Source organism: Gambusia affinis, linkage group LG03 (genome assembly GCF_019740435.1).
Source record: "Gambusia affinis linkage group LG03, SWU_Gaff_1.0, whole genome shotgun sequence".
NCBI lineage: Eukaryota > Metazoa > Chordata > Actinopteri > Cyprinodontiformes > Poeciliidae > Gambusia > Gambusia affinis.
Genome location: NC_057870.1, coordinates 9179995 through 9203999, shown reverse-complemented (window position 1 = coordinate 9203999; position 24005 = coordinate 9179995). Strand labels below are relative to the sequence as shown.

Here is a 24005-nt window from a genome sequence, read left to right as displayed (position 1 = left end):
TCATCTTGTCTTACTCTGCATGAGCTGTATACAGCTTAGAGCTACATCCATTTCTCATTGATTTAACATGCAGTTAAGCAATAGAAAACTCATTCGGGTAACAATTGGTAGATTGTATTTTTGGCCCGGCAAAGTGCTGGTCTGCCCTGATAATGCTTTAATATGTAAATCAAAGAGAAAACAAAAAGACATATATAATCAAAACATTTATACTTTTTAGACATATTCAGAAAATACCTTTTTTGAGTATTTGTCATGACCTAAAATTCTAACTGCATATGAAATCGGAGAAGGTTTTCCTTTTTTTTTCTTTTTTTTCAGTCTTCTCATATCTCCAATAGAGACTCAAGGGCAGGGAGATCACAGGCACATGAATCCGGATCTTGTGAACAACCTCTAATTCCTGGTTGCCTCACATTCTCTCCCTCCAAACTAATTTTGGGCTTAGACTGAATCTCTGCTAAGCAAACAGAGCCCCCCACTCATCCAACAATCCTCTGTCACAAGGATCTCCAGATCATCTCAGCCCATTAAAACCTGGGCAAACACTTTACTTCACACCAATATTCTAAAGACTGGAGGAAGAGAAGAAGAAGAAGAAGAAAAAAAAAAGGGAAATGCGCTCTCTGTCTTTTTTTTTTTTTGCCTGAGACTTTCCCAGATTGTCTCTCTTTCTCCCATTCTAGCCTGTAATCCACTATCTTTCAGTGCTGGTAAACTCCTCAAGATGGACACAGCTCGGTTCGGGGTGGAAAGGGGTCAAGCTTCGCTGGCCTCTGCACAGAGCTGTGGAATTTTTCATTAGTGCACAGCTGGGTCACAAGTGGCTCCAAAGCCGTCTTAATATTGTGTAGGGCCCAAAGATTAGGAGCGGAGAAAAGAAGCCAAAGCGTGATGCTCTCCACCAGACCCTGTCTTTGCATATTTGCAGACTTGTGCTTTAGAACACCTCATATTACTGTTTGTTTTATTTCTTAGGCCCAGAACCTCTGGGTCAATAGTAATTATGAAGCCCTCCAATCCAAATGTTGTTTTTTAACCATTCCGGTGCCGAATCCGAGAGACGAGTCCATTTGTTTTTTCTTACAATAAAGAAAGGGGGGGTGACAGAGGGAGAAAAAAAATAGAGTGTCCTTGAACTGGATGCTGCTCCCATGATTCTATCTTGCCTTCCTGCACATATGAATTGTTTTTATTGCTGCAAAGTATTATTGCACGTCCCAAACTACTGTCAATCTTTTATTAAAGAAAAATAATAGTGTTTGTATGGGGGGGTCATATCACTTTGTAATTCTGAAGCATGTGAGGGCTGTTGTGCTCACTTTTAAAACACCCGTCTGTCACAGTAGCTCAGCAGTGGTAGGTTTCGCTTTACGTCTCACAGATCAAGGTGAATTTTTTTTATTACAATTTTGTCTACGTGAACGACGCCAAAAATTCAAACTCGCCACTTTTGACGGCGATGGTTGTGTGTGATCCCGCTTCATGCCGAGAGGTTTTAGAACTTGCAGTCTTCCTGCTTTGTGTTTAGGTAAAGAAGGAAGCTGAGGAGCAACGCAAATATGGTGCACGCAGAAACAAAACAAAAAAATCTTCTCAGTCATCATTTCTTCACAGATGCTGTAGCGCAGCGTGTGCTACCACACTGTTTGCTCGAGGCTTTAAAAACTGAGCCTAAATGTGATGTCGCACTCATTTTACATACTCAGGAACAGCAGCTGTCCAAACAGCATCGTGTGTGCTCGCCTGCTTACTCTTGTATTTAGCTGTGTACTTAGCCTCCTCCGCTGCCCAGTACACTGTCCTTTTCACTCCATGAGCTTTGTTCTACCTGTGTGGCTGTGGAGGATTATTTCTGCTCTGTTTTCCTGTAGCGACTCATTAGTGAAGACGGGAGAAGAAGAAGAAGAAGAAGAAGTGGTTCTCTACATCCTTCATTTTTTATTTTATTTTTTACAATGGGTTGGTTTTGACTGGCCATTTGCACACAGATTCTCACTGTATGATGATTTGTGTTGAACTACCGTGGTCTCATGGTATCTATACAGAATATGTCAACAGAGATGTGCAACATGACATAATTACTTCTCATTTCAACTATTTCTATCGCCGTAAAAATAAAATGATGTGTCAATTATTAGGGCTTTAATAACAGCTTCTGCAAAATTAGTTTTTGCTAGTTTCTTTTGGTTATACGGAATATATTAGACCTAAGCAAAAACATACAAATCTTCTAAATTCTTTTTTGTTTTTTGGCTTCTGTTTCTTATTGAGTGACATAAGTAAACCGATGTAGTCTGCAATTGGCCGCTTGACAGCCATGCTGCTCTTAGCTTGTCAACTGTACATTTATAACATTAGATTAAAATGAAAGATGGGTGGCATTCCTTTAGTTTCCACTTCATAACCATGAATTGTTGTGACCAAATTTATTCCCAAAAACTATAAATTGCAGAAGGACACCAATGAATCAGTCAAAGACTATAGTCTGCCAATTTTCCCTTTAACATCTGTGATTTGCGATTGTCAAGTCAATTCTGCAAGTACTTATTGTTCTCCATTTGTTAAAGAAAGACCTTCTACTGTTTCTTTTTTTACGAACACTGAAGCCAACACCATGTTTTACTATTCACTTTTTTGATTTAATGAAAATCAGGCACTGTTCGACCCAAAGTTATTTATACCACTTGGGGGTTTAAGGCGTAACGTTTTCTTTTGATTTTACTAAAATGTTTCTCTGCCTGAAATTAACCCCTTTCCTTACAGTTTATTGTTTCTCTAGGAATTTTACCTTGGCCTCTTTCTAGGAATTCAGTGATTCGGACATATTTTCTGGGCCATAGTTATTAAGATTTTATAATTTTTGACCTTCTTCAGCTCAATGTGATCTTAAAATATTTGTTTCACCAAAGAAATCATGGGAAAAACGAGAACAATTTGCATGTTTTGATCATGTTCTGGTAGTGAGCCGGAGCACAAGCGACACAGTTTTCTACCAAGCCGTATTTCAGGTGTTGAGTAATCTGTGAAGCCTGGAATGAGATCACTGAAATGACGACGCCAGGGTTAGGGTTTCTTTTTGCAGCTGTGCTGCTACGCGCAGATCGGCCTGGGATGTCCGTCTGGCTGGAGGCTCGTTCGACGAGCCGCACATTCCAGCGCATGGGAGCTCGTACCGCCACAGAAACCTAGTTGCTCGATTTACTTTTACAATAACAGATTTGCGGTTGATCCTGGAAACATTCCTACCTGTCTCTCTCTCTCTGTAACCGGCGGTGTTTTGCAGGTTTAGCGTTGCTCTGTTCAGCAGCTATTTCTAAGTGCGTTTCCTCTGAGAGGAAGGGCACTTGCATATGCAAACTGTAACACATCAAACATATTTCTGCTATTATCTTTTTCTTTTTAATGCCAAGTGCAATCTGCTCATCTCTTTCATCCCCCTGTGAGCCTGCAGGAAGCCGGCGCTGCACGTCAGCGCGGGAGTACGAGCCGGACCCTTCGGCCAGAGCTGCTGGATGAAGAAGGCACCTTTGGGCCATTAGTGGTGTACACATTTCCCGTTAATGTGTTTTACTTTTACCTGCTGGGAGTTTAATTAAAAAACAAAGAGCCTCAATTTAAAGGCCATTATTATGCTAATGTAGTAAGCAAGGGATGGTGATTAAGCAGCTTTTAGAGCTGACTGGAGCTGGCCCTCGGGAGCACGAGGATGGCACTTTTTATTTGGCTTCATTACTCTCCATGAATGTGTTCTCCAAAGAGAAACGCTGATACTATGAAACAAGGTCGGCCAATGAGGCTGCTCCTAGAAACGGCGTCATCCTTACTACTTCTTGTTTCGTGGTCCACTTTCCTTACAGGCCGGAACTTCACCAGATTTTTTTCTTTTCTCTTTTTCTTTCTTTTTTCCTTTACATCCACGAGCAGCTGTCTTAAACCTGCTTTTGTCATCAGAGCCTCTGCAAGCAATCACACACTTGCATTAGCAGAATGCAGGGCTGCTATTTTAGGGCAGCGTGGTCAACATCCAGCCTGGGCTGCATGGAGAGGACAGCAGGGCGGGGCGTAACAAAGTAATTTTCCTGACGTTCTGGTGAAGTTAAAGAGGTTTGTTCATCAATGGGGAGGCCAAACATCTGGTCATCAAATGTTCCTCCGTGTCTTCGGCTCCTCACGCGGCTGCTGAAGCGCCGTCTTCAAAGTGAGGTGAGGAACTGCAAAGAGGATGAGGAACACTTTACGACAAATTAAGATTCTGTAGATATTTCTTGGAAGAAAAAAATGATGCGTTTAGATTTGTCTGAAGTGAGGTTCTGCAAAGCTCTACCGGTTTTATCTACAGGTAGTGGTTGGTTGTGTGTGTGTTCCCTCTTTGAGCTGATTTCGGATTTCCACTTCATAATTCAAAGTGGAAATGTTCATATGTGTGACGCAGAGTACTTTATTAATAATAAACATCTGTCTTCATGTTTGCAACACATGGCTGTTGTGGTGCGACATCCGCCCGATCAGCTGATCTCTGGGATAATTCCCAAACAATGACGAGACCTGGAAAAACTCTTTGGTGGTGTCACAACAATGACAGGTTTACTCCACTTTTGGGACTATTGAGTAACAGCTGATAAAGCGAATAGATAAAACAGTCTGTCTCAAAACATGTAATTCTAGCATATTAATGCCAACATTCTTCAGCTAAGAAAAAGATAAGCAGTTCAGTGTTTCCTCTGAGTGTGAAGGTTTAACACAGCATTCGTATCTCATTGATATAAACGGTTTCAATACGAGTTGTTCTAAAATAGCTAAAAACAACTAAAACTGACTGCTAGTCCTCTCTGAGGATTTCTACACTTTTCTACAAACTCATAGTAACATGAGTTTATATCTGACCCTGATGTGACACTTTACTGCCGGTGCCTTTGGTTATGCCTCGGAATGAGTTTCAAATTTATTGTTATTCCTTGAGGAAGAGGCATTTATAGGTTGAATGATCAAAATATTAGTGTAGAAAATTGCTTTTATTTACCCATCTTACACTATTGTGTTTCTAACTTATCTTTTAATGATTTGGCCAGATATGGTACCTTAAGTAAATGACGCTCCGGCTTTTGCCAAAAGCGATTTAGAGTAAAATGTACAAAATATTATCACGTAAATATCAAGCTCTTACACAGCCTACATGTCACTGATACAGATAAGCAACTGATTCTCCAATACTGCAGATAGCTCCACTCACCTAGCTTCAAATGTACAGCGAAACAGGTGGCAGGACCCACTTTTTGATTCACTTGGATAAAAATTATCTGACCAATTGGTGGTGCTCAAAGAGCATTAAAATTTCAATCGCAGCTGGTCAGTGGAGCTTTAAATATGACAAAAGGATGTAAAAAATGTCAGTCATGTCAGTGCAAAACCCCATCCTGATGCAGCAGTGCAAAGTGAACTCCACAACCTTGATCCCAATACGCATTCACTATTCTGAACGGGAGCACATCAAACAAGACGGACACACATTACAGACATGACCGGACGTTGTGTTCCCCTTCATGTCTTCAGGTATAGACCTGCGCTTCAGACATTGTTTAATATGCTGACACACTTGGCAAAATAGGAAAACACCTGCAGTGTCATTAGATTATTCTAACTCCTCCATCTTTTCAAAAGAAAATTTTGTTTGTGGGTGATTATTATTATTTTTTTTTTCTCCAAGTTTTGAATAATCTGACAAAAATTTTAATCACTGACTAGTTCTGAGATTATTGTGCAAAATATAGCATAACTACCAGCTGTGAGGTAAATGTAAAATCAACGGCTATCCACGCGAGATCATATGAAGGAAGGGCGAAGTAGGAGAGGCTCAAGTAAATGCCCTCACAATCCAATTCTGACATTTGTATTTGTGTTGATAAATTTTCTGTTTCTTTTAGGTATTGGTTCTGCTTTTCATCAACAAACAAAGTTCTCCAATACACACGCACACACAGCAATATTACTCTATGACAGAATCAAAAATGGAGTTATTTTAATCAAACCCTAAAAACTGAATTGAGTTGTTTTTTAAATATATATATATATATTTTATTTTTTTTCCACATGAGCTGCATGATTGGCACAGCCGCAGGTTTTCCTACCAAAAAAACAAAGGCACACCCCCACGCGTGCACAGGCCCATCTTCAAAGTAATAGCTTACAGCTGCTGCCTGGATAATCCTCGTCCTCTCTTTCTTTTGAAGGGATGCGGTGACATAATGGCCCTGGCTATTCTTCGCTTAAATTGTTATGGTATTTCTCAGAGTGTTGTTCAAAAGCAAGAGGGGAGTAGGTGAGGCTGTTGCACGTGTTGGTTAAATGTGGCATGATAGCAGCCAGCCACCTTTCTCCTACCCCCTCCTCCTCCTCATTCGGGCTTCCTTTTTTTCTACTCTTTCCTTCTCTCTCTCTTTCTTATACTCCTGCTTTTCTTTTTTTCCCACTCCCTCCTCCCGATGGTCGCTACTGCGGCAGAAGTGATAAATGTAAAGTCTGCAGAGGAGAAATGGCTGGCAACACGTGGTGCGAGTTTAACATGTTGTCACACTCTTAAGTTGCACTTAATCTGCTCAAAGGGAGAATGTGGCGGCTCTCTGAAGTGCCTGGATAAAGAGGCGGAAGACGACGAGCCGAGGTCCCCTGATTGCACTTTTTGGCGGTGCAGCTCATCAGACATAAAACTACTCCTTTGGCTTTTGTTTTCCCCTCAATGTTTTCAGGGTTTTTTTTTTTATCTCTATCTGTGCATTTCACCCTCAACAGTGTGATAATCTGTCACACAAAGAGGTGATGTGAGAAAGAGCAGACGAGGGATTACAAGTATGAGATTCGAAAAAAAAAAAAAGACAGACGTAATGATTCCACAGGGGCCGAGGTATGTGCTGAGATGGGCTCTTTTTTTTCTCATTTATGAGTCCTGTTCCAGGGAGGCCTAGGTAAATATTGACAGGTCTCTGCTTGAGATGCAGCCAGTGATCCAGGCGGCGGGTCTCATCATTCGATCTGTGCGCTCAGGTGTGGGAGGAGGAAAAAAAAGAGCCAGAACAGGAGTTATCATGCTGGTGGTCCCTCTTGTGTTGTCCTTTTCACGCAGGCTTGACTTGCAACACCGGGCGTCCTGTTACTCAAGCAGATGAATGACTGGAAAGTGGATTTTTTTTTAGCTGGAAACTAGCATCGCCGGAGTCAGGCAGGAACCAGAAATTGGTTAAAGACGACCTAACTCGCTTCAAGTTTGATTCAGAGCCACTTACGCCGTCGTAGATGTCTCCGGGGAGGCGGGCGGTCTTTCGCGCGGCCAACGCCTCTGCTCTGATGTTATTTTTTTATAAAATCATAATTTACATCTTCCAGTCTGTCTCCTGCTGGCCGTGCCAGCCCAGCAGCCCCGGCCGCAAACCTCTAATCAGGTAATGTTAGGGAGGTTGAATGCCGTGCCCCCCAAACCCCCACGGTCAACCTTCACTGCTCACACAGTGGTGTTGTTTTTAAGAGCATTCTTTAGCAGCTGAACTTGGAAAGGTATTAAAGTGGGATTAGGCTCCTCCACAATCCACTGCTTGTGTCATTCAGGGAGTTTGTGTTCCCCTCCCCGCTGCCGCCTCCCCTCCTCCTCTGTTTGATTGTGGCTAGCCGCAGGAGTGGGACCGACTGTGCCTTTCAAAGGATAGGGTAGGTTAAATCCCTAGTCCGCTGCTCCCTGCTAATTCTCCTTGTTCCTTAGAGAAGGATTTACTTCTGCTGCCAGCCTCTCAAAGGCCTTCTCTGCCCATCCGAAAACTCGGCGTTGCCTTCCTGTGGAGGTGTGGTTGCCATAGGAGGGGCGTCACGCATGGCTATTCCATCTGAACCCCGCTGAGAATGGGGACCGGCGGACTGAAAACAGGCAGAAAGTCCGGATTAGACCCCAGGACAGGAAGATTCCAGAAGGGACGAATGGGAATTACAGCAGCAAAAATAATGCAAAGTGACAGAGAGGGGAAATAGAAAAATAATGGCTTACAAGATTAGGCCCGGCGAGGAGAAAAAAAGAAGAAAGGAGAAGGGAGCTGAATGAGAATGTTTTCATCCAGATGAGAAGATTTGAGAGAGGGAGAGAGAGAGAGAGAACGGTCGTAGGTGAATGCAGCTCGCCTGACGTATCAAAACCGCGCTAACAAGTCATTTCCTCAACTTTTCGCACCCCTTTTCTGAGCCTAAGCCGCCGATCATTAGCTAAACATTAGAGTTGGAGCTGGGAACTCGTCTTGACAGATTCATCTCCTCTGTTTCCCTGATCCCAGCATGTAGCACACTAATCCCCTCTGAAAACCAGACACATCTCGGAATATTCAGCTTTTTCCACTGGTGGAATAGGTCGGTGTGAGCTGTGTTGGACTTTAGCGAGAACCTAACAAAGCCACAGAAAAATTAACCCAATGCAGTCCAGTCATATCGTAAGATTCAATTCCAGTTGTACATTTTTCAATGCAGACAGAGTCAGTTTGTGCTGTCAGATGGTAAAAAGTCATCTATCTGAGGAAATTCAGCTGCATCACGTCCTTTACTTTGCGGCGGTTCCTCATAGAGAGCATGTGGCTGCAGCGGACTGTTGATTGCATCAGCATCAAATGGACCGAACCAGAAAGCAGTTACACCTAAGCCTATTCATACCCATGATGGATTTAGATTTTGAAAAATAACCTGTTCCAAATTTGTTTCTAATCAGAAATAAGATGGGCTTCTCTCAAAAGATCATAAAACAATGTAAGAATTGCATAGATTCTGTAATCTAAATGTTCTTGCTTACATTTTACTGAAAATGTTGACCTTTCTTGAAAGTCAGTAGGTGATATTTTTTTTTTTTTATCTTACAGCTATTGCATCTTTTTTAAAATAATTATTTGTTAATTATGTATCGGTGAAAAAAGGCAATGGACAAACTTCCTGAGGGAATCTGTTTGAAGAGTTGTGACTGACAGGATGGAGACGACTGTAAGGTGGGGAAGTAGAGGTTTATCATCACTGCTTCCAAGCTTTCAGCTGAAAATGAACCTCCTGATGGAGAGCTGCTTCTGCTTGAGCTTTGAAAACATCAAGTCGTGACATAGGATCCACGTTATGCTGGAACACACAGCTGCTTTGTTTTGGGGATCCTGTGTACTGAAGCTTTGCACATTTTCTTTCTTACACTGCGCATGTCTCTTCAGTGTGTTTTTACGCCACAGTCGGTGTCTTTGGAGAGAGAGGATATGGGAAAAGTTCAAAAAGGGAGACATTTACCAGCCGGATCAGGAGCATGTACAAGCAAAGCAAAGTCTGGGTTTTGTGGGAGGCGTTCTGCTGGATGGGTCACAAACCAACCACATTCATCAGAGTATATATTTCTTGGGGGACTTTTATGTGTTCCCAAGTGTAAAAAAATTGTATTCAAGTTTGTTTGTACTCAGGGTTTTCATTGTATTTTTTAAAGCAGTGATGTCATGCAAACCCAAACCTCAACTCAAGCACTGCAGACAGAAGACAAAGCACCGCATGAGATCCTATTGTACTTTTGCTGCATTTCAGTGACTGTGTTACTATAATAACTATGCCTGGCATAGTTATTATAACAGTTTGAGTAATATAGGTGCATGGATGAAGATGATTCTAGAACTTTGTTAATAGTGCACTTTTTATAAATACACAGGCTATAGTAGGAAAATAGGTCTAAAAACTTTGACATTCATTCGTCTCTGTTACCCTACAATATTTTATAAGAATATATAGATAATTATGTAGGTGACTCTGGTCCCTCGTCCTTCTAAATCCGGCCCTGGATGTGATGTTTCTCTCTTTTTCTGTCGTCCAGCTTCCCATCATTTGTTTCTTTATGGACCTAACTTGGTTGTTTAGAGGACAGATCCAGGTTGGCAGGTCAGTTCAACAAGAGCGCCGCATGTTTGAGATGCATGCCAGCATTTCTTTCGCAGAGGATTATCCTGGAGGTTTTTCCATAGTTCAATAATAATCTTCTTAACCTATTGTAATAAACGAAAGATTAAAGGATTTTTGAACCTTGCGAGTGCCAGCATTGACATCTCTGTTGTTTCACTGCTGCATGATGGGGGAGATATAAAAAAAAAACAAGACAAAAAAATAAAACTGTGATGCTCTACTTACCTTCTGCTGGAAGAAAGAAGTTGTATTTTAGTGGATAGGCATTAAGGATATTGCAAAAATAACAAATTAATTGCTCTATAATTAAAAGTTAAGAACAAAAGCGTGTCGGTTCTCAAGACACACACACACACAGCTGCTCACCCACACACACACTCACACACACACACATTATCAGCACTCAATCAGTACCTATAACTGCATTAGCATGACAACAACCGTCCTTTGGTTTCCCCTCGCTCTCATATTTACACATTATATTCATCTCTATCGTTCAACCCTGTCGCGAAACAGCCGATGATGTCAACTGCTCCCCTCGCCGCCTCCTGCACAATGAAATAGATGTTCACCACAAACAGATAGGCGGTTGCCAGCTGTCTCCCAGACCAGGGCAAACACAGAAGCCACTAATAAATCCAGCTTTTACAGCTGGACAAGATCAACCGCACTCCTCTGCCTTCTTGTTTCGTTTAATGTGGCTTCTTCCGACACAACAGAGTGCGAATTAAATGCCTCTCAGTCGCCGATAAAACAATGCAAACATCTTCGCTGAAAGGGTATAAAAGAAGATGGAGGTGTTGTCAGGGGAATGGTGATAGAGGTGGGCGTCGCAACGCAGGGCGGGAGGAGAGGGGGGCATGGTGTGAGACGCAGAGATGAGATATGAACGGTAGCCAGCAATGAATCACAGTCTCAGATATGCTATCTGATGCATATAGAGAACTGTGGAAATGAAAGAAGTAAAGGTGGACCAATCAGGCTCTTCCAAGGCAGTACAAACGTCCAGTTTGCTTTCTTTATATATATATATATATATATATATATATATATATATATATATATATATATATATATATATATATATATATATATATATATATATCTTGCCGGACCTGTCGATTGTGAGTTTGACTGATTCCAACCATAACACTTAAAGGCATTCTGCAGATGGCTGTATATAATTTATAGCATTGGATCCCACAGACAATGAAAGAATACATAAAAATGTAAGTCCCAGTGCATGCAGGTTTTATATTTTTAGACTGAAAATTGTGAGAGTCCTTAGCCTTGATGCTTTTAATGAACAGAAATATAAAAATCAGATTTTCTTTTTTTTTTTTAGCATTTCTTCTGTAGATTCCTGATCATAGCAGAAAAGTGAAAGTTGGCTTATTCTGATTTCTGGGAAAAAAGAAACTTCTAGCAAAGAGTTGATTGGGGTTTCGTTGTTTGAAGATCGCTGCAGCAGAACCTGAACCAAGCCTCTTTTTTTTTTTTTAGGTTTTCAAAGGGATTTTTTTTTCCATGACTGAGCTCACTTTTGGGTCCACCCTAGAAATTTTAACAGATGAGTTGTTGCCAAAGGAGTCACATCCCTTTGACTGCTTAAAGGGGTCAACGAGCCAGTGTAAAAAAAAAAAAAAAATCCTTTATGAGCAACTAAAGCTTCATTGAAGAGAGACCACAAATAATTTGAATGGAAAATGTATCCTTAATTTCAAAGAAATATTCTTTTTTTAATCGTAATAGTGAGAGACATGACAATGTGATGTAATAAAAATAAAAGAATCACTCTTTTTAGCAATAAATACATCTTCTAAAATATTTTTTTTAATTAAATAGATTTCATTATTCTATCAATGAATGGCTAAATTTGTCCTTATAAGTGCAACAAATTCCCCTTACTAACTTGACTGAACATGTGAAAAGGTGAACAATATTCTGGACCAACCGAGTAACTCAGTAACTCAGAATTTCCATTTTGGGAAATAATAATAAAAATAAATAAAATGTGAAGTGAACCATTCAAGCAAAACACATTTTGTTTTATTTTGCTTTCTGACCTACCTTGTAAACTCTGGCACTCAAGATGTTAAGTGCATAAAATGAGACGATTTAAACGAGACATTTGTTGGAGTTGTGGTGCCTGGTTGGCAGCGAGGGTTAGCCGGAATTGGGATTCAGTCTTGGTGCCGGCCCCACATACAAAAACAATGCGCAGTGTCCCTTGTTTTTTTTTTTAAACACATTACATTTTAAACAGTATGTTTTTTCTCCTCCACCTTCAGGTTGTTTGCCACAAAGTGCAGCGGCTGCATGGAGAAGATCGCCCCCACGGAGTTCGTGATGCGGGCCCTGGAGTGCGTCTACCACCTGAACTGCTTCTGCTGCTGCGTGTGCGACCGCCAGCTCCGGAAGGGTGACGAGTTCGTCCTGAAGGAGGGTCAGCTGCTCTGCAAGATCGACTACGAGAGGGAGAAAGACTTACTCAGCTCAGTCAGCCCGGATGACTCAGACTCAGGTGAGGCCCCCGTCCCCCGGCGCCCCCTTCGCACCAGGGTGAGAACAGCACTCTGGTGCTATCATCATCCGGCACTGAGGTGTTGCATTCAGTGTGCTCTGCTGCACCACAGCACACGCCAACAAAGATGCCCTCCATGAGAAAACGAAGCCCACCTTACTTTATTATTATTAGAATAGTTTTCATATACGCCTGAGATACAACGCTTGCACCCGATAGAGCTGAACTAATTTACTCCTGTGGCTCCATCTGGAGCTCTGTGTTCATCCGAGCGAGGAGTTTGACTTTATGATACAGTAGGAAGTGGAAACAGGACAAAGCCAAGCCACCCTGCATTAATGGCTCTCCATGCGTGGGCAGGATCTGGTGCTGGAAAGAATTAAATTACTGTATCACGATGAGTGACAGAGGGATTTGGGGGGCCTTTCTGCAGTAAGCCTTCGCCTCCGCTCTTATCAGCCAGAGTGCTCCTCGCCTATAGACTGCACACACAACGAGGCACCCAGCCAAGCCTTGCTGTTCGCCGCCATCTGGCTTACATTTAGACATTCACAAAAGCGGGAATTTGTCAAATACATCTGTGCCTGTGTCAACTTTTGTCAACTTGTGGGAATATTTGCTCCTTGTCCTCTCTCCCCCCGCCCCCGTTGCTCCCACTCACCCGCCCTCATCCCTCGTTTACTCGCATCCCAGCGCATCACTCACACATGTCTTTGGGAGTCTCCGGGATTTTCGAGGCGGAGAGAATCTCGACACGAGCAGAGGTTAACCTCGGCATGTCGGGAACCAAACGGAGGTTTTCGGTTGAGAAATGTAGAAACATATCAGAACCAGATGACAGGAGACACTCGGCCGTCGTGTGAGAGCCTCCGTTTTCAGCCGTCGGAGCCCGAAAATCAGTACCAGCAATGCTGGTTCAAATTTGGAAACACTTGTTTTAATTTTTTTTTTTTTTACTTTCTTGTGTGTGAACTTTTGAAGGTTTAAAGCTACTTGTCAGACTTTGTTTGTCAAAATTCACCCAGCACTTTTTTTTAACTTAGATTGATGCCAATGGATCAACGTGTCATTGTCACGTTTTCTTTTACTTTTGTGGGGGGTTACGAATTGTTCATCAATCAGACCAAAACAAGAACAAAAAACGGACACGTACACCACGATGACATCACATGAGGCAGTTTTTCATTGGAGTACATCTGTGTGCCTTTTTCTTCCTTTGTTCTTTTTATTCACCGTTTGCAACAATGCTTTACATGTAATCTGTAGAGCTCTAGCAAAACGTCTAAGGCGTATGTAAAATCAGTGGGAATTTGGCAAAAAGGAACCATGTAAGTGCTTCAGAATATTTTTTGCACCACAGTTTCAAACATGGGACTACAATTTCTGTCTTTCTTTCATTTTTTTTTTTTTTTTTAGTAGGACTGCATTAATATTTGTATCAATTATGGTGCTAGACCACCATGAAAACACTCAAAGCTGAAGTTTTGTTGAATTCAAATGCATGTTATCTGTTATCCGGAGACTCTCTTCTTGTTGAGTTTTTTTTTGTTGTTGTTGTTAAATTGGACTAATTGTGACCACTGGTCAAACCAAAATAACTGAGTGACCTCTTGCTATTAGTTGAGTTCAAATAACCAATTTTCCTCGCAGTAAATTATGAGAAGAAAATGCACTTAAATCGTCGATTGTTGAAGCCTCTTGTGATGTCATCAAAACAGAAAGCAGATTTTGCTGTTTTTTTCTGTAGTGAAGTCTTTAAAAGTGTTATTTTGTGAAAATCCTTCTGTAGTCTTTGTTGACAGTTTACCCTTTTAAGTGAAAAGAAATACACCTAGGGATAAATTTTTTGAATCAATCAAGATCTAAAGTAGTTGTATGCTGCTGTCCTCTGGTACAAGATTACTTGATATTTGTCTGTTTCCTGAAAAAGGTTCTACTTTATGAGCTTCAGGGACACAAAACAAATTGAATACAAGAAAGCTACGACAAAGTCAAACTTAGTTTTCCTAGAGATGCTTTTCCAATATGAGCCCACAATGGTTTTTCTGTGGCACTCATGAAGTAAGTTTTCTTATCAGAGACTGATTTAGTTTAAATTAGGCAAAGCTGAGAGCAATAAATTACTAATGACACCATGATCATTTTTCAGTGTGCTCTCCACATGCTTCTGAAAGTCTAATCATGCCTTTTTTTGTTCCCCTTTTGTTCAAAATTGATAAAATGCCAAAAACACGTGTCTTGTTTGATTGGCCGTTTGTTCCTCACCCGACGTAGTGGAATAAAAATATACATTTATCAGTCGTCTGTCAACAACGTAAAGCCTGTACTTTGTCCAAATTTGAGTTCATTTTGGCAAAACGATGCACTTAATTTTTTTTCCTGCAGAGAAAAGTGACGATGAGGAGCTAGACATCAAGCCAGAGAAAGGAATCGGGAGCCAGGGCAAAGGGGACGACGGGAAGGATCCGAGGAGGCCCAAGAGACCGCGGACCATTCTGACCACTCAGCAGAGACGGGCCTTCAAGGCCTCCTTTGAGGTCTCCTCCAAACCCTGTAGGAAGGTAAGGGGCAGGCGCAGCACAGAAAAACTTCCACGACAAAGTGGGATTTTTATTTTCTTTCGTTTGGAACGTAATGGGAACTTAAAAGTCCTACAGTAGTTTGACATATAAAAACCTCAAATTAAAAAAGAAATCTAAAAATTCTCCTCCACCTCTGAGCCGAGCTTAGAAGTGGAAAGCTGTTTTTTGGTCGGCGCAGTAGGGGAATGTCCGCATTTAGTGTTTCAGTGTTTTAGTGTTTCAGCCCGGAAACACTAACACAGGAGCAGCAGTCGCTCCAGAACCTTTAGGAACCACTTAACCAATAGGCCCAAAAAAGACAGCACCATTCAGGTTTCACTCCAATCTAATAAAAATAAAAAAAGTTCTATTTTCTCTTTGTGTGTGATGGTAACTGTATTTTTTATTTTTTTCTTGTCTTTAGGTGAGGGAAACGTTGGCTGCGGAGACGGGACTCAGTGTTCGAGTGGTCCAGGTGTGGTTTCAGAACCAGAGAGCTAAGGTGAGAGACACCCTACACCAGATTAAAATCCGACTCTCCCCGTCTGAAAGAACAGCTCCGTTCTGTTTTCGCCACTAAATCACCACAACTATGCGTGTGTTAAACTTATCGCCGCATTCCTCTCGCGAAATACAGAGAACGAGAGCGAAGAGTTGCAAATCTCGCTTAGTCCTGCATTAAATGTCTACGCCCTCCTCTTTGCTGATGATTATCTCGCGAAAACCTTTGATACTCGACAACGAGGCACGCTGAGATAGAGATTTCAGGCGGTTCACGCAAGGGTGAAGAGCGAGGAGCATCCTTTTTAAATTAAAGACAGCATGTTAGTTTTGGGAGTTCTTCACAACTTTGACTCCTCCGTTTCAGATGAAGAAGTTGGCAAGAAGACAGCAGCAACAACAAGAGCAGCAGAATTCCCAGCGGCTCGGCCAAGGTATGGCCTTCATAATCTCGGCACCAACGGTGGCTGTGGCAAATGTTTCCCTACCCTCTGAACCCTTTTTTTTTTTTTTTTTTTTTTTTTTACAATTTGAAACATCCACGCAACATGAAACCATCCATTACTCTCACACCCCTAAATTAAACTAAACAACATCCCAGCTGACAGAACTTTGTTCCATCCATTAACTGAAAATGGTAATGGTATCTTGCGTGCGCAAACTTATGAAGCTGCCGCTGATGTGATGGGATAATCTGTCAGAAGAACAGCTGTTAGACATGTAGCAAGAAAAAAAAAAAGCTACAATGCAGTCTGTTTACAAAGTTATAACAAGCCACATATACAGCAAACATGTAGATGAAGGTACTCTGGTGAGATGTAGGTTAATGTACATTCTAACCTACATGCAGAGAGGTTTGTGTGGCTGCCATTGATTGTCTATGTTTATTCATAGAGGTGGCAACATTACGCACTACAGAAAGATTGGGAAGCTCATCAGATTTGATGGGAGTATAGGTGTTGGTAGAGACGTGCTCCACAAGACTTGCAACCATTAGCTAAAACTATTTAGCTCAGGGGAGCCAAATGTGAATGGATACCACTCTGTTCAGATTTTTTATTTTTTTTTGTAAAAAATGATTGAAAACTAAGTATTCTTTTCATTACTCCTTGCGGCTAATATCCCTGTATCTTTTTTCTAAAATTAGATCTCAGTGAATTGCAGAGATGTTTTCACTGTGACAAAATGCGAAAAAATGTTTTAAGGATGCATGTATTTGCAAAAGACCTTTTTAATTAATCTGATAAAATCAAACAATTAAACTATTTCGAGTGTTGACGTTTGGAAACTAAGAACTCAGAGATCCCTCATTACGTAGCTGTGTTGCACTGTAATCAAATTTGTGTTCAGTGATTACGCAAGGATGACAGATTACAAACACGTCAGCGGGTAAACAAGAGCACCACAGAACAAAGTTGGAAATTGTTTTCCGGCGGCAAACAAAATAAATGACAGACATCATTTTGTAAAACCGCTGGAAAGTGAAACGCGGGGGGATGGGCTCGAGTACTGAGGCTGCGAGACAGCTTTGTGTCCCTCTCGACACTCAGTCAGCCAAAAGCAGTGTTTGTCAAGGGGAATTGTGGCAGAACTACTGTAGGTTACCATGGAAATGCTAACACGGAGACAGGCGAGCAATCTAGGTATTGGATAGTCGTAGGAGCTTTTCTCAAAAGCAACCGCAGTAGGCAAACAGAGACGGCCCAAGGTGAAAGAACCCTAAGCAGCTGTTTTAGACTCTCTATACCAACAAGGGGCCTCCAATAGCACCAGAGTTGTCTATCAAATAAGGTTTATAAATGTTTTTGTAGGCTTGTAAATATATGAAAACCTGGCATAATAATCAATGTGTGGTTGAAGGTAATCCACTTATACTGAAGCCAGCAGCAAATTGTCAACTTAACAGGACTTAGCTTAACTAATGAGGGTAATGGCCTGATTGAATTCATTTATGAATTCGTTCATATTCACTTACATCTTTCTTTTACAAATGTAACAACTGCTCTTTGTTATATCATGTCACAGATCAATTTCAATCTTGAAATTGATCACACAGTCACTGCACTCAGACTGTTGTCGTTTTTAAACATAGAAGTTATTTTAATTGGACTGAAAAAAATGTCTCTTAAAGTTCAAAGTACAGGATACTTTTATCGAAGGTTCTTATCTTGAAGCTTTTTAGTAAGTTTTGTCTCTGGTTATGTCATTTTAAAATGGAATTAGTAATCATAAGGAAAAGTTTATCATAGGAACCATTAAAGCTACAGATCCAAAAGAAATTCCAGTATGAGTGATGCATCAGTGATAATTGCGCAAATCGGCCTCACTATCTTTTTTTAATATAGGATATGTATCATAAACAGTGAAGTCAATCTGCTAAGGCGTTTTTCTAAGTAAATTGTTTTGTTGTTGAACAGGGTAGTAACTTAGCAACAGCCTTGCTGCTTCCAACTGCATCTTTTCATGCTCACCTCAGCTGCAGACATGAGCACAAACTACCAAAGATTATGTCCATACTAGGAAATAACGATGGCTTTCCCCGAAATGGTCTCAAACAATGTTTATTAAAGGCCAAATTGGAGGCAGTGTGAATTCTGTTCAATACTGTACATGTTTTTTGTTTTTCCATTCGCTGCAGAGGTGATGTCCAATCGGATGGAGGGGATGATGAACTCCTTTACACCGCTCGCTCCCCCTCAGCAGCAGCTGGTCACCATGGATCAGAACGGCTACAGCACAGACCCGTTCCAGCAGGGGCTCACCCCCCCACAGATGCCTGGGGACCATATGAACCCATATGGTGAGCATCCACCTCCCAGCGCTACACGGCTCACATGCACACACACACACAAGACGAACACATGCCCGTCCCGTAATCAGCCCCATGGCTCCTCTGTGTGGGACATGTTCCCTGGCCACAGCACCCTGATTTAAGCCGCTCTCCGAGAGGAGCGAGCAGCATCTCCTCCCACATGAGATAACACAACTGTTCCCATAAACTCTCGGGGTTTGAAGTGTGCTTTCAAATCTGTTTAATATGGTTTCGACTCCATGCCTCCACTTCTAAGAGATGCCTCGTCGCTGATGATGTTTCCTAATGTTGGCAGAAACATGTGGCTTGGCGTAGACCGCCTGAGATGCACCGCAGTCCGAGGAGGGTGAGATAATGGAGCAGAAGTGGGAAAACAACAAGCCTCCGATTTCTGTTTGATACCAGATGGAATTAAAATGCAAATAGAGGCAGGGCGGGAAAATGAGTCAATCAATGTTTGGGTCCACGGGATGTAACTGGAACAGCACATTTCTGAGTGATGTCCTCAACGTGTCCCAGTGGGACCATTTCCCGAAGTTCATAACTTCCTTATAATTTGCTTCCATTTAGTTCTTCGCGGCAGTAAGAAACCAAATCCCTCGTCTCATCACTCTCCTTTGGTTTGGGGAACAGAACAATATTGGCAAGGCATTAAAAGATATCTCTCAAAACGCTGTCCCCATTTTGTGCAAGACTATCATTAAGATCCAGAGTGTAATAAAGTTAACTATTCCCCCCAGAGAAATAACACATTGAGGTTTTTATGAAAGGCGTAAACAGTTGCTATTAACCAGATCTTTTAAGAGGGTGCCCCTTGTTTACATGCTCCCTCGCTGTCTTTCAATCGTCCCAGGGAGGGCAGCAAAAAGTGAGCTTTGATGATATCTAACAAAAGTCTTCTCGCAATTGTGATGACACACAACAGCTATTTCTCAAAGTGACTATTAGTAATTATAATTTTCCAACTCTGCTATAAGTCTTAAATACAAGGTTGCTGTGATTTTATAGTCATAGCCCAGTGTTGGTATTTTATTTTATTTATTTTTTTGTCTGATGTCTGAATGGGCAATGCTGGTATCAAGATGTAACAGCTTTGTATCCACCAATACCCATGTTACACTATTCTGCATCTCTATTGAGTTCCAAAACTATATTTATATAATGCTGACGCACAACAAACAACGTTGTAATTCATTTTACAAGACAGATTCAATTTCTGTACATGTTCCAATTTGATCCGAGCCATAAAATAATGTAGTCAAGTAGTGTTTATTATGCCAGCTATTAAATTTTTTGTATTTAAGGAAACCTGTAGTTGATAGCTTCAAGTTGCTGACTTTTCAGCAATGTCTCCTTCTGAACGAGCCTGTGGTGACAGAGGGCTGAGTACGGAAATGTATCACCATCTAAGCCAGGCTAATGATGATTCATTAAACTCAGGTGCTGAGTGCTTAAAACTAAAAGTGAAACTCTTGGCATGACCTACTTTCTGATTACTTTGTTTTCTAATTTTCTAAATACAGGGGAGAAAGAGACTCATAGAGAAAGTGATTTCTAGAAGTCTTCTCTATTTTTAGAAGTAGATTTTTAGAAAGGAAGAAAAAAAGAAAGTGCCATGTGTTGATGCAGATGAACATTATCACACCCTTGATCACACAATCATGAGAAAAACTGGGAGCACTTCAAAATTGACACGTTTTTTTTTCAAACATTTTACAAAACTTTAATTTCTTCTAACTCCACTTCAGTTCCTCATATTTAGATCTGCATGACAAGTTCTACTCAATGCAACAACATACGTGGAAAAAAATAAGAAACAATGTGACAGCAGCTTGAAATGTTCCTGCATACCATTCCAGAGAATCAGAGTGTATTAATGAGATGCCAGTCAAAATGCAGTTGGAAGGAACAAAATATTACTCCACACTCCTGCTCAGCTGGCGAAGGACACGTTTTTTTCTTGTTTACAAGAAAAATAAAAGTAGTCATGTTGCAAGCAGCGTGCCTGTCATGTCAGTGAATATTAGCTTGTTTTTCCGGTGCTACTGTATTGTATTTTTTGCTGTTCTGGTCTTGATAATTTGCCTAATAGCGCTTGAAGACTGCTACTAAATTTGGTGTGTATATGTATATATGATTTTTATAGTTCATGTATTAGAAAAAAAAAAACAATAGAGAAATGTCACACATATTGAAACTGTCCTTAAAAATGTTTTAGCAACAGTACGAAAAATTGCTACTTTTCTCTTAAGCAATTACATCATGCTATCCATTTTTAGTTAACGCCTTGTGGTATTTTTGTAATCTTACTCCAGAACAGGCTTGCTTTGAATTCTGATGACTGATCGCACCATGTCCTCTCTTCACAGGTAATGATTCTGCGTTCCACGACATAGACAGCGACACATCTTTAACCAGCCTCAGCGACTGCTTCATGGCGTCCTCAGAAGTCAACTCCATGCAGGCCCGCGTGGGGAACCCCATCGACCGCCTCTACTCAATGCAGAACTCTTACTTTGCGTCATGAAAAAGAGTGGAACAAAAATTGTCAGCATAAAAAAAAAAAAAAAGAAAACAGAGAGAAGAAAAAAAAACTGCCCATCTCAACCTACGGCGCGATGGCCTGGGGTTCCTACACTACTATGGACATGAAGAGACGACCCCTTGCAGCAGCTCCTGGCTACGCACGGAAGCTAACGAAAAGATAGCTAAACCACTTTGATGTAGGAGAGTGAAGAAAGGTGGGGACTTACACAAGACTTAAATATTCTTAGAGATTATTTGGTAGGATTGCTTATTCCTCACTCTTTTCTTTGTTCACTTAAAGAAAACAAGTAGATACGGAAGCCACTGATGAAAACCTGTCAAACCAAATAATACGCTGAGTTTATACAGTGCATGATCAATTGTAAACTAACTTTTTGTAAGCCCCTCGCCGCCCTCCCCCTTCCCTCCCTGGTTAAGATGTGGTGTTTGGACTATTTCTTCTTCACACTACATGGACCTCCATGTTCACCGTTAGCATTTGATCACTTGCCATAGATTTAGGTATTGTGTTAATAGTATATAGATGCAGCATGTCTGCAAGAGTGACTGTACATTCGTGTGTGTATGAGCGTTTGTGACGAGAAAGAATCGTGTAGAGAGGTAAAAACTACAAAAAAAAAAGAAAAAAAAAAGAAATAAAATAAAAAGGCGGACGTGTAGGATCAGTGAACTGTAAATAGTTTCCCCGGACAAATTGGATGTGCATGTTAGAAATGGAAAGCATTCTATTTATTTAACTATAACAGGCTCTTGAAGGTACATATTAAACATGAAAAGCTTTATTTAAAAGGGACAGCTTTTTTTTGGAGCAGTTAGTGAGTTCATGAGAATCACATCACATCTGTATGCCATTTTTAAATATGAAGATTAACCCTTATGGTTTTTTTTTGTTTGTTTGTTTGTTTTTTCTGTCTCCCAGCCAAGCTGTAAATGAGCAACATAGCTATTTATTTCATACAGACCATTTTTTTTCGTGTCATTGTCCGATGTACATTCTCAAAATGTTCAAGTTGCTAATTGACCAAAGTTGACTGGTTTGATGAATAAACAATGTCTTTTTTCCTGATAACATTAAATAAATGCCATCTGTGACCATTTACATGTTAATGGTGTTAGCCCAGTATTATTTGTGACTGAAGAGCTCTATTAAAGGTCTTCCTATATGTAAGATTATTTTCATTTCTGATATTGGTGTAGCTGTCATGTCAGGAAATGATCTAAAATATTCCCCTTCATTTTACATTGGCATTCAACATGAAAAAACAGATACCTTTACTCTTTATCTGGCTTATAAGATAAACACATACCCGATATCAGGGTGGTAGCTTGATTATTGTGACTGATTATTGTCAGCCTCACAGAGCTTTCAGAAATCATAAATCAATCCATTTGGTCAGCCGTTGGCCTAATTACCGAAGCACGTTCCTGCTCCAGTGTGTGACACGTCCATACGAGAATGAGGATACAGAGGAATAAATATTTTATGCAGCACTTGTGAGGTCAAGTAAGTTCAGGTGACACACCAATACAGCTGCACACTCCACTTATAACCCCTTGGGCTGTCAGGCGGCTGACTTGAAGAACCACCTGGGAGCTTTATCTCTCTCTTGACAGCTCTTCATGTGGACAGGCAAGCGCCCGCCCACCGTCTGTGCAGTCACGTGCGTAAATCGACAAAGTTTGTGCTGAAGAAGTTCAAATGACTAATTCCACACTAATGCATGAACTTAGTCATTTTGGCTATTCTAACTGATTTTAAGGTAGCAACAATAAAAACTGGGACAGGGATAAAAACCATGTCAAAGGATTAGTCACCCCTGCCAGACTTGAACAGCTACGGTAGATTATTGTCAACGCTGCATCGGATTTGACTTGGATCATAAAGCTCAGAATTTGTGTTCTAGCTGCATTGGGACTTACTATTGTTTCGGTGCTAACTATGGTAGCAATACAAGCTGATAAAAGTCTATTTTTGTTTCATCTGTTCGAACACTAGAGGAACATGTAGTAGTACCATGTGTATCACTGGTTAGATAGGATGAAAACAAGCAGAAGTCCAAAAAAAATGTTTCTTACTGCAACTTCCACGATTGTTTCATGTATGTTTGCTATATTGAACATTAAGAGTGTTTGAAATGACCTCACAAAAAGTACACTCTGGCTATCTTGAAATACAAACAACAAGCAAAACCATGGGAACACAGAAACATTTACTAAAAAAAGAGGATTTGATATCTGTTCAGTTTGTTAGATCCATACCGGATGTCAAGTAGCAAATGTAGGTCTGAATTATAGATGTTCAGGCTGCCAAACATTTCTTACATGGTTATGGAGAACCACTTGTTGCTGCCAGTGTAGCACACAATCAGTTAGCATCTAGCTGAGTAAGAATTGTCTCAGTGACATTTCATCACCCACATGTTGGATATGGGCCCACTGCTATTCATAGAGGCAAAAACGTTGATATACAGTGATAGTGATTCACAATCCAAAAATAGTTGGGCCTTGTAGCTTGACTGCTATGTACAACATGAGCTAAAGAGGCAAAATAGCTTTGTGTGCATACGCGTGTCCCTTTGTACGACATGAGCTCCAGGAGGACAATGGGCAGGTTTGCATCAGGTTTCTTGTTTATATAAGGATTAATCTGTGAAAGACAGAGTAAATATGAATAACAAAGAATCCCATTTACAGTAAACACAGATAGGGCTGCCATGCACACGTTGTGTTTGTGTGGAATAGACAGTACAATTGGCTCAAACTGGTCCTTTTCAAGGCAGCCAGGTGAGATTACAGAGAGGTGTTTTGGTGGAGGGAAGGACTGAAGACCCTACCGCTGACAACATCGAGAAAAAGTGAGCGTAGATCTAAAAGGAAAAATTCTCTCACATTGAAACTTTGGCTATAATTTATTGTTTCTTATGATTGTAATGTTCCACTTTGCATTTTAGCTATAAAGAATTTGAAAACAATAACCTTTTTGTCCTTCATTTTAACATTTTGGAGAAATGTCTGTAAATGTGATAGTTTAGACACTTAAAAAAAAAAAATTCTACATCGCACTGCCATCTATAGATATGCACAGAAATATTTGATGCTTTTACCAGCAACTTTGTTG

At 40.8% G+C, this 24005-nt stretch overlaps 1 protein-coding gene across 2 annotated transcripts in view; it reads left to right on the top strand.

The window, feature by feature from the left end:
- The window catches only part of lmx1bb (LIM homeobox transcription factor 1, beta b), a 62961-nt gene extending 40982 nt beyond the window's left edge, over window positions 1-21979 (top strand). For both annotated transcript variants that reach the window (XM_044111409.1, XM_044111408.1), the window contains 6 exons: window positions 12234-12466; window positions 14852-15027; window positions 15452-15529; window positions 15896-15962; window positions 18167-18328; window positions 20710-21979. In XM_044111409.1, the coding sequence (XP_043967344.1) occupies window positions 12234-12466; window positions 14852-15027; window positions 15452-15529; window positions 15896-15962; window positions 18167-18328; window positions 20710-20867 (874 nt within the window). In that variant the 3' untranslated portion in view covers window positions 20868-21979. The remainder of the gene's footprint in view (window positions 1-12233; window positions 12467-14851; window positions 15028-15451; window positions 15530-15895; window positions 15963-18166; window positions 18329-20709) is intronic.
- Window positions 21980-24005: the final 2026 nt, after the last annotated feature.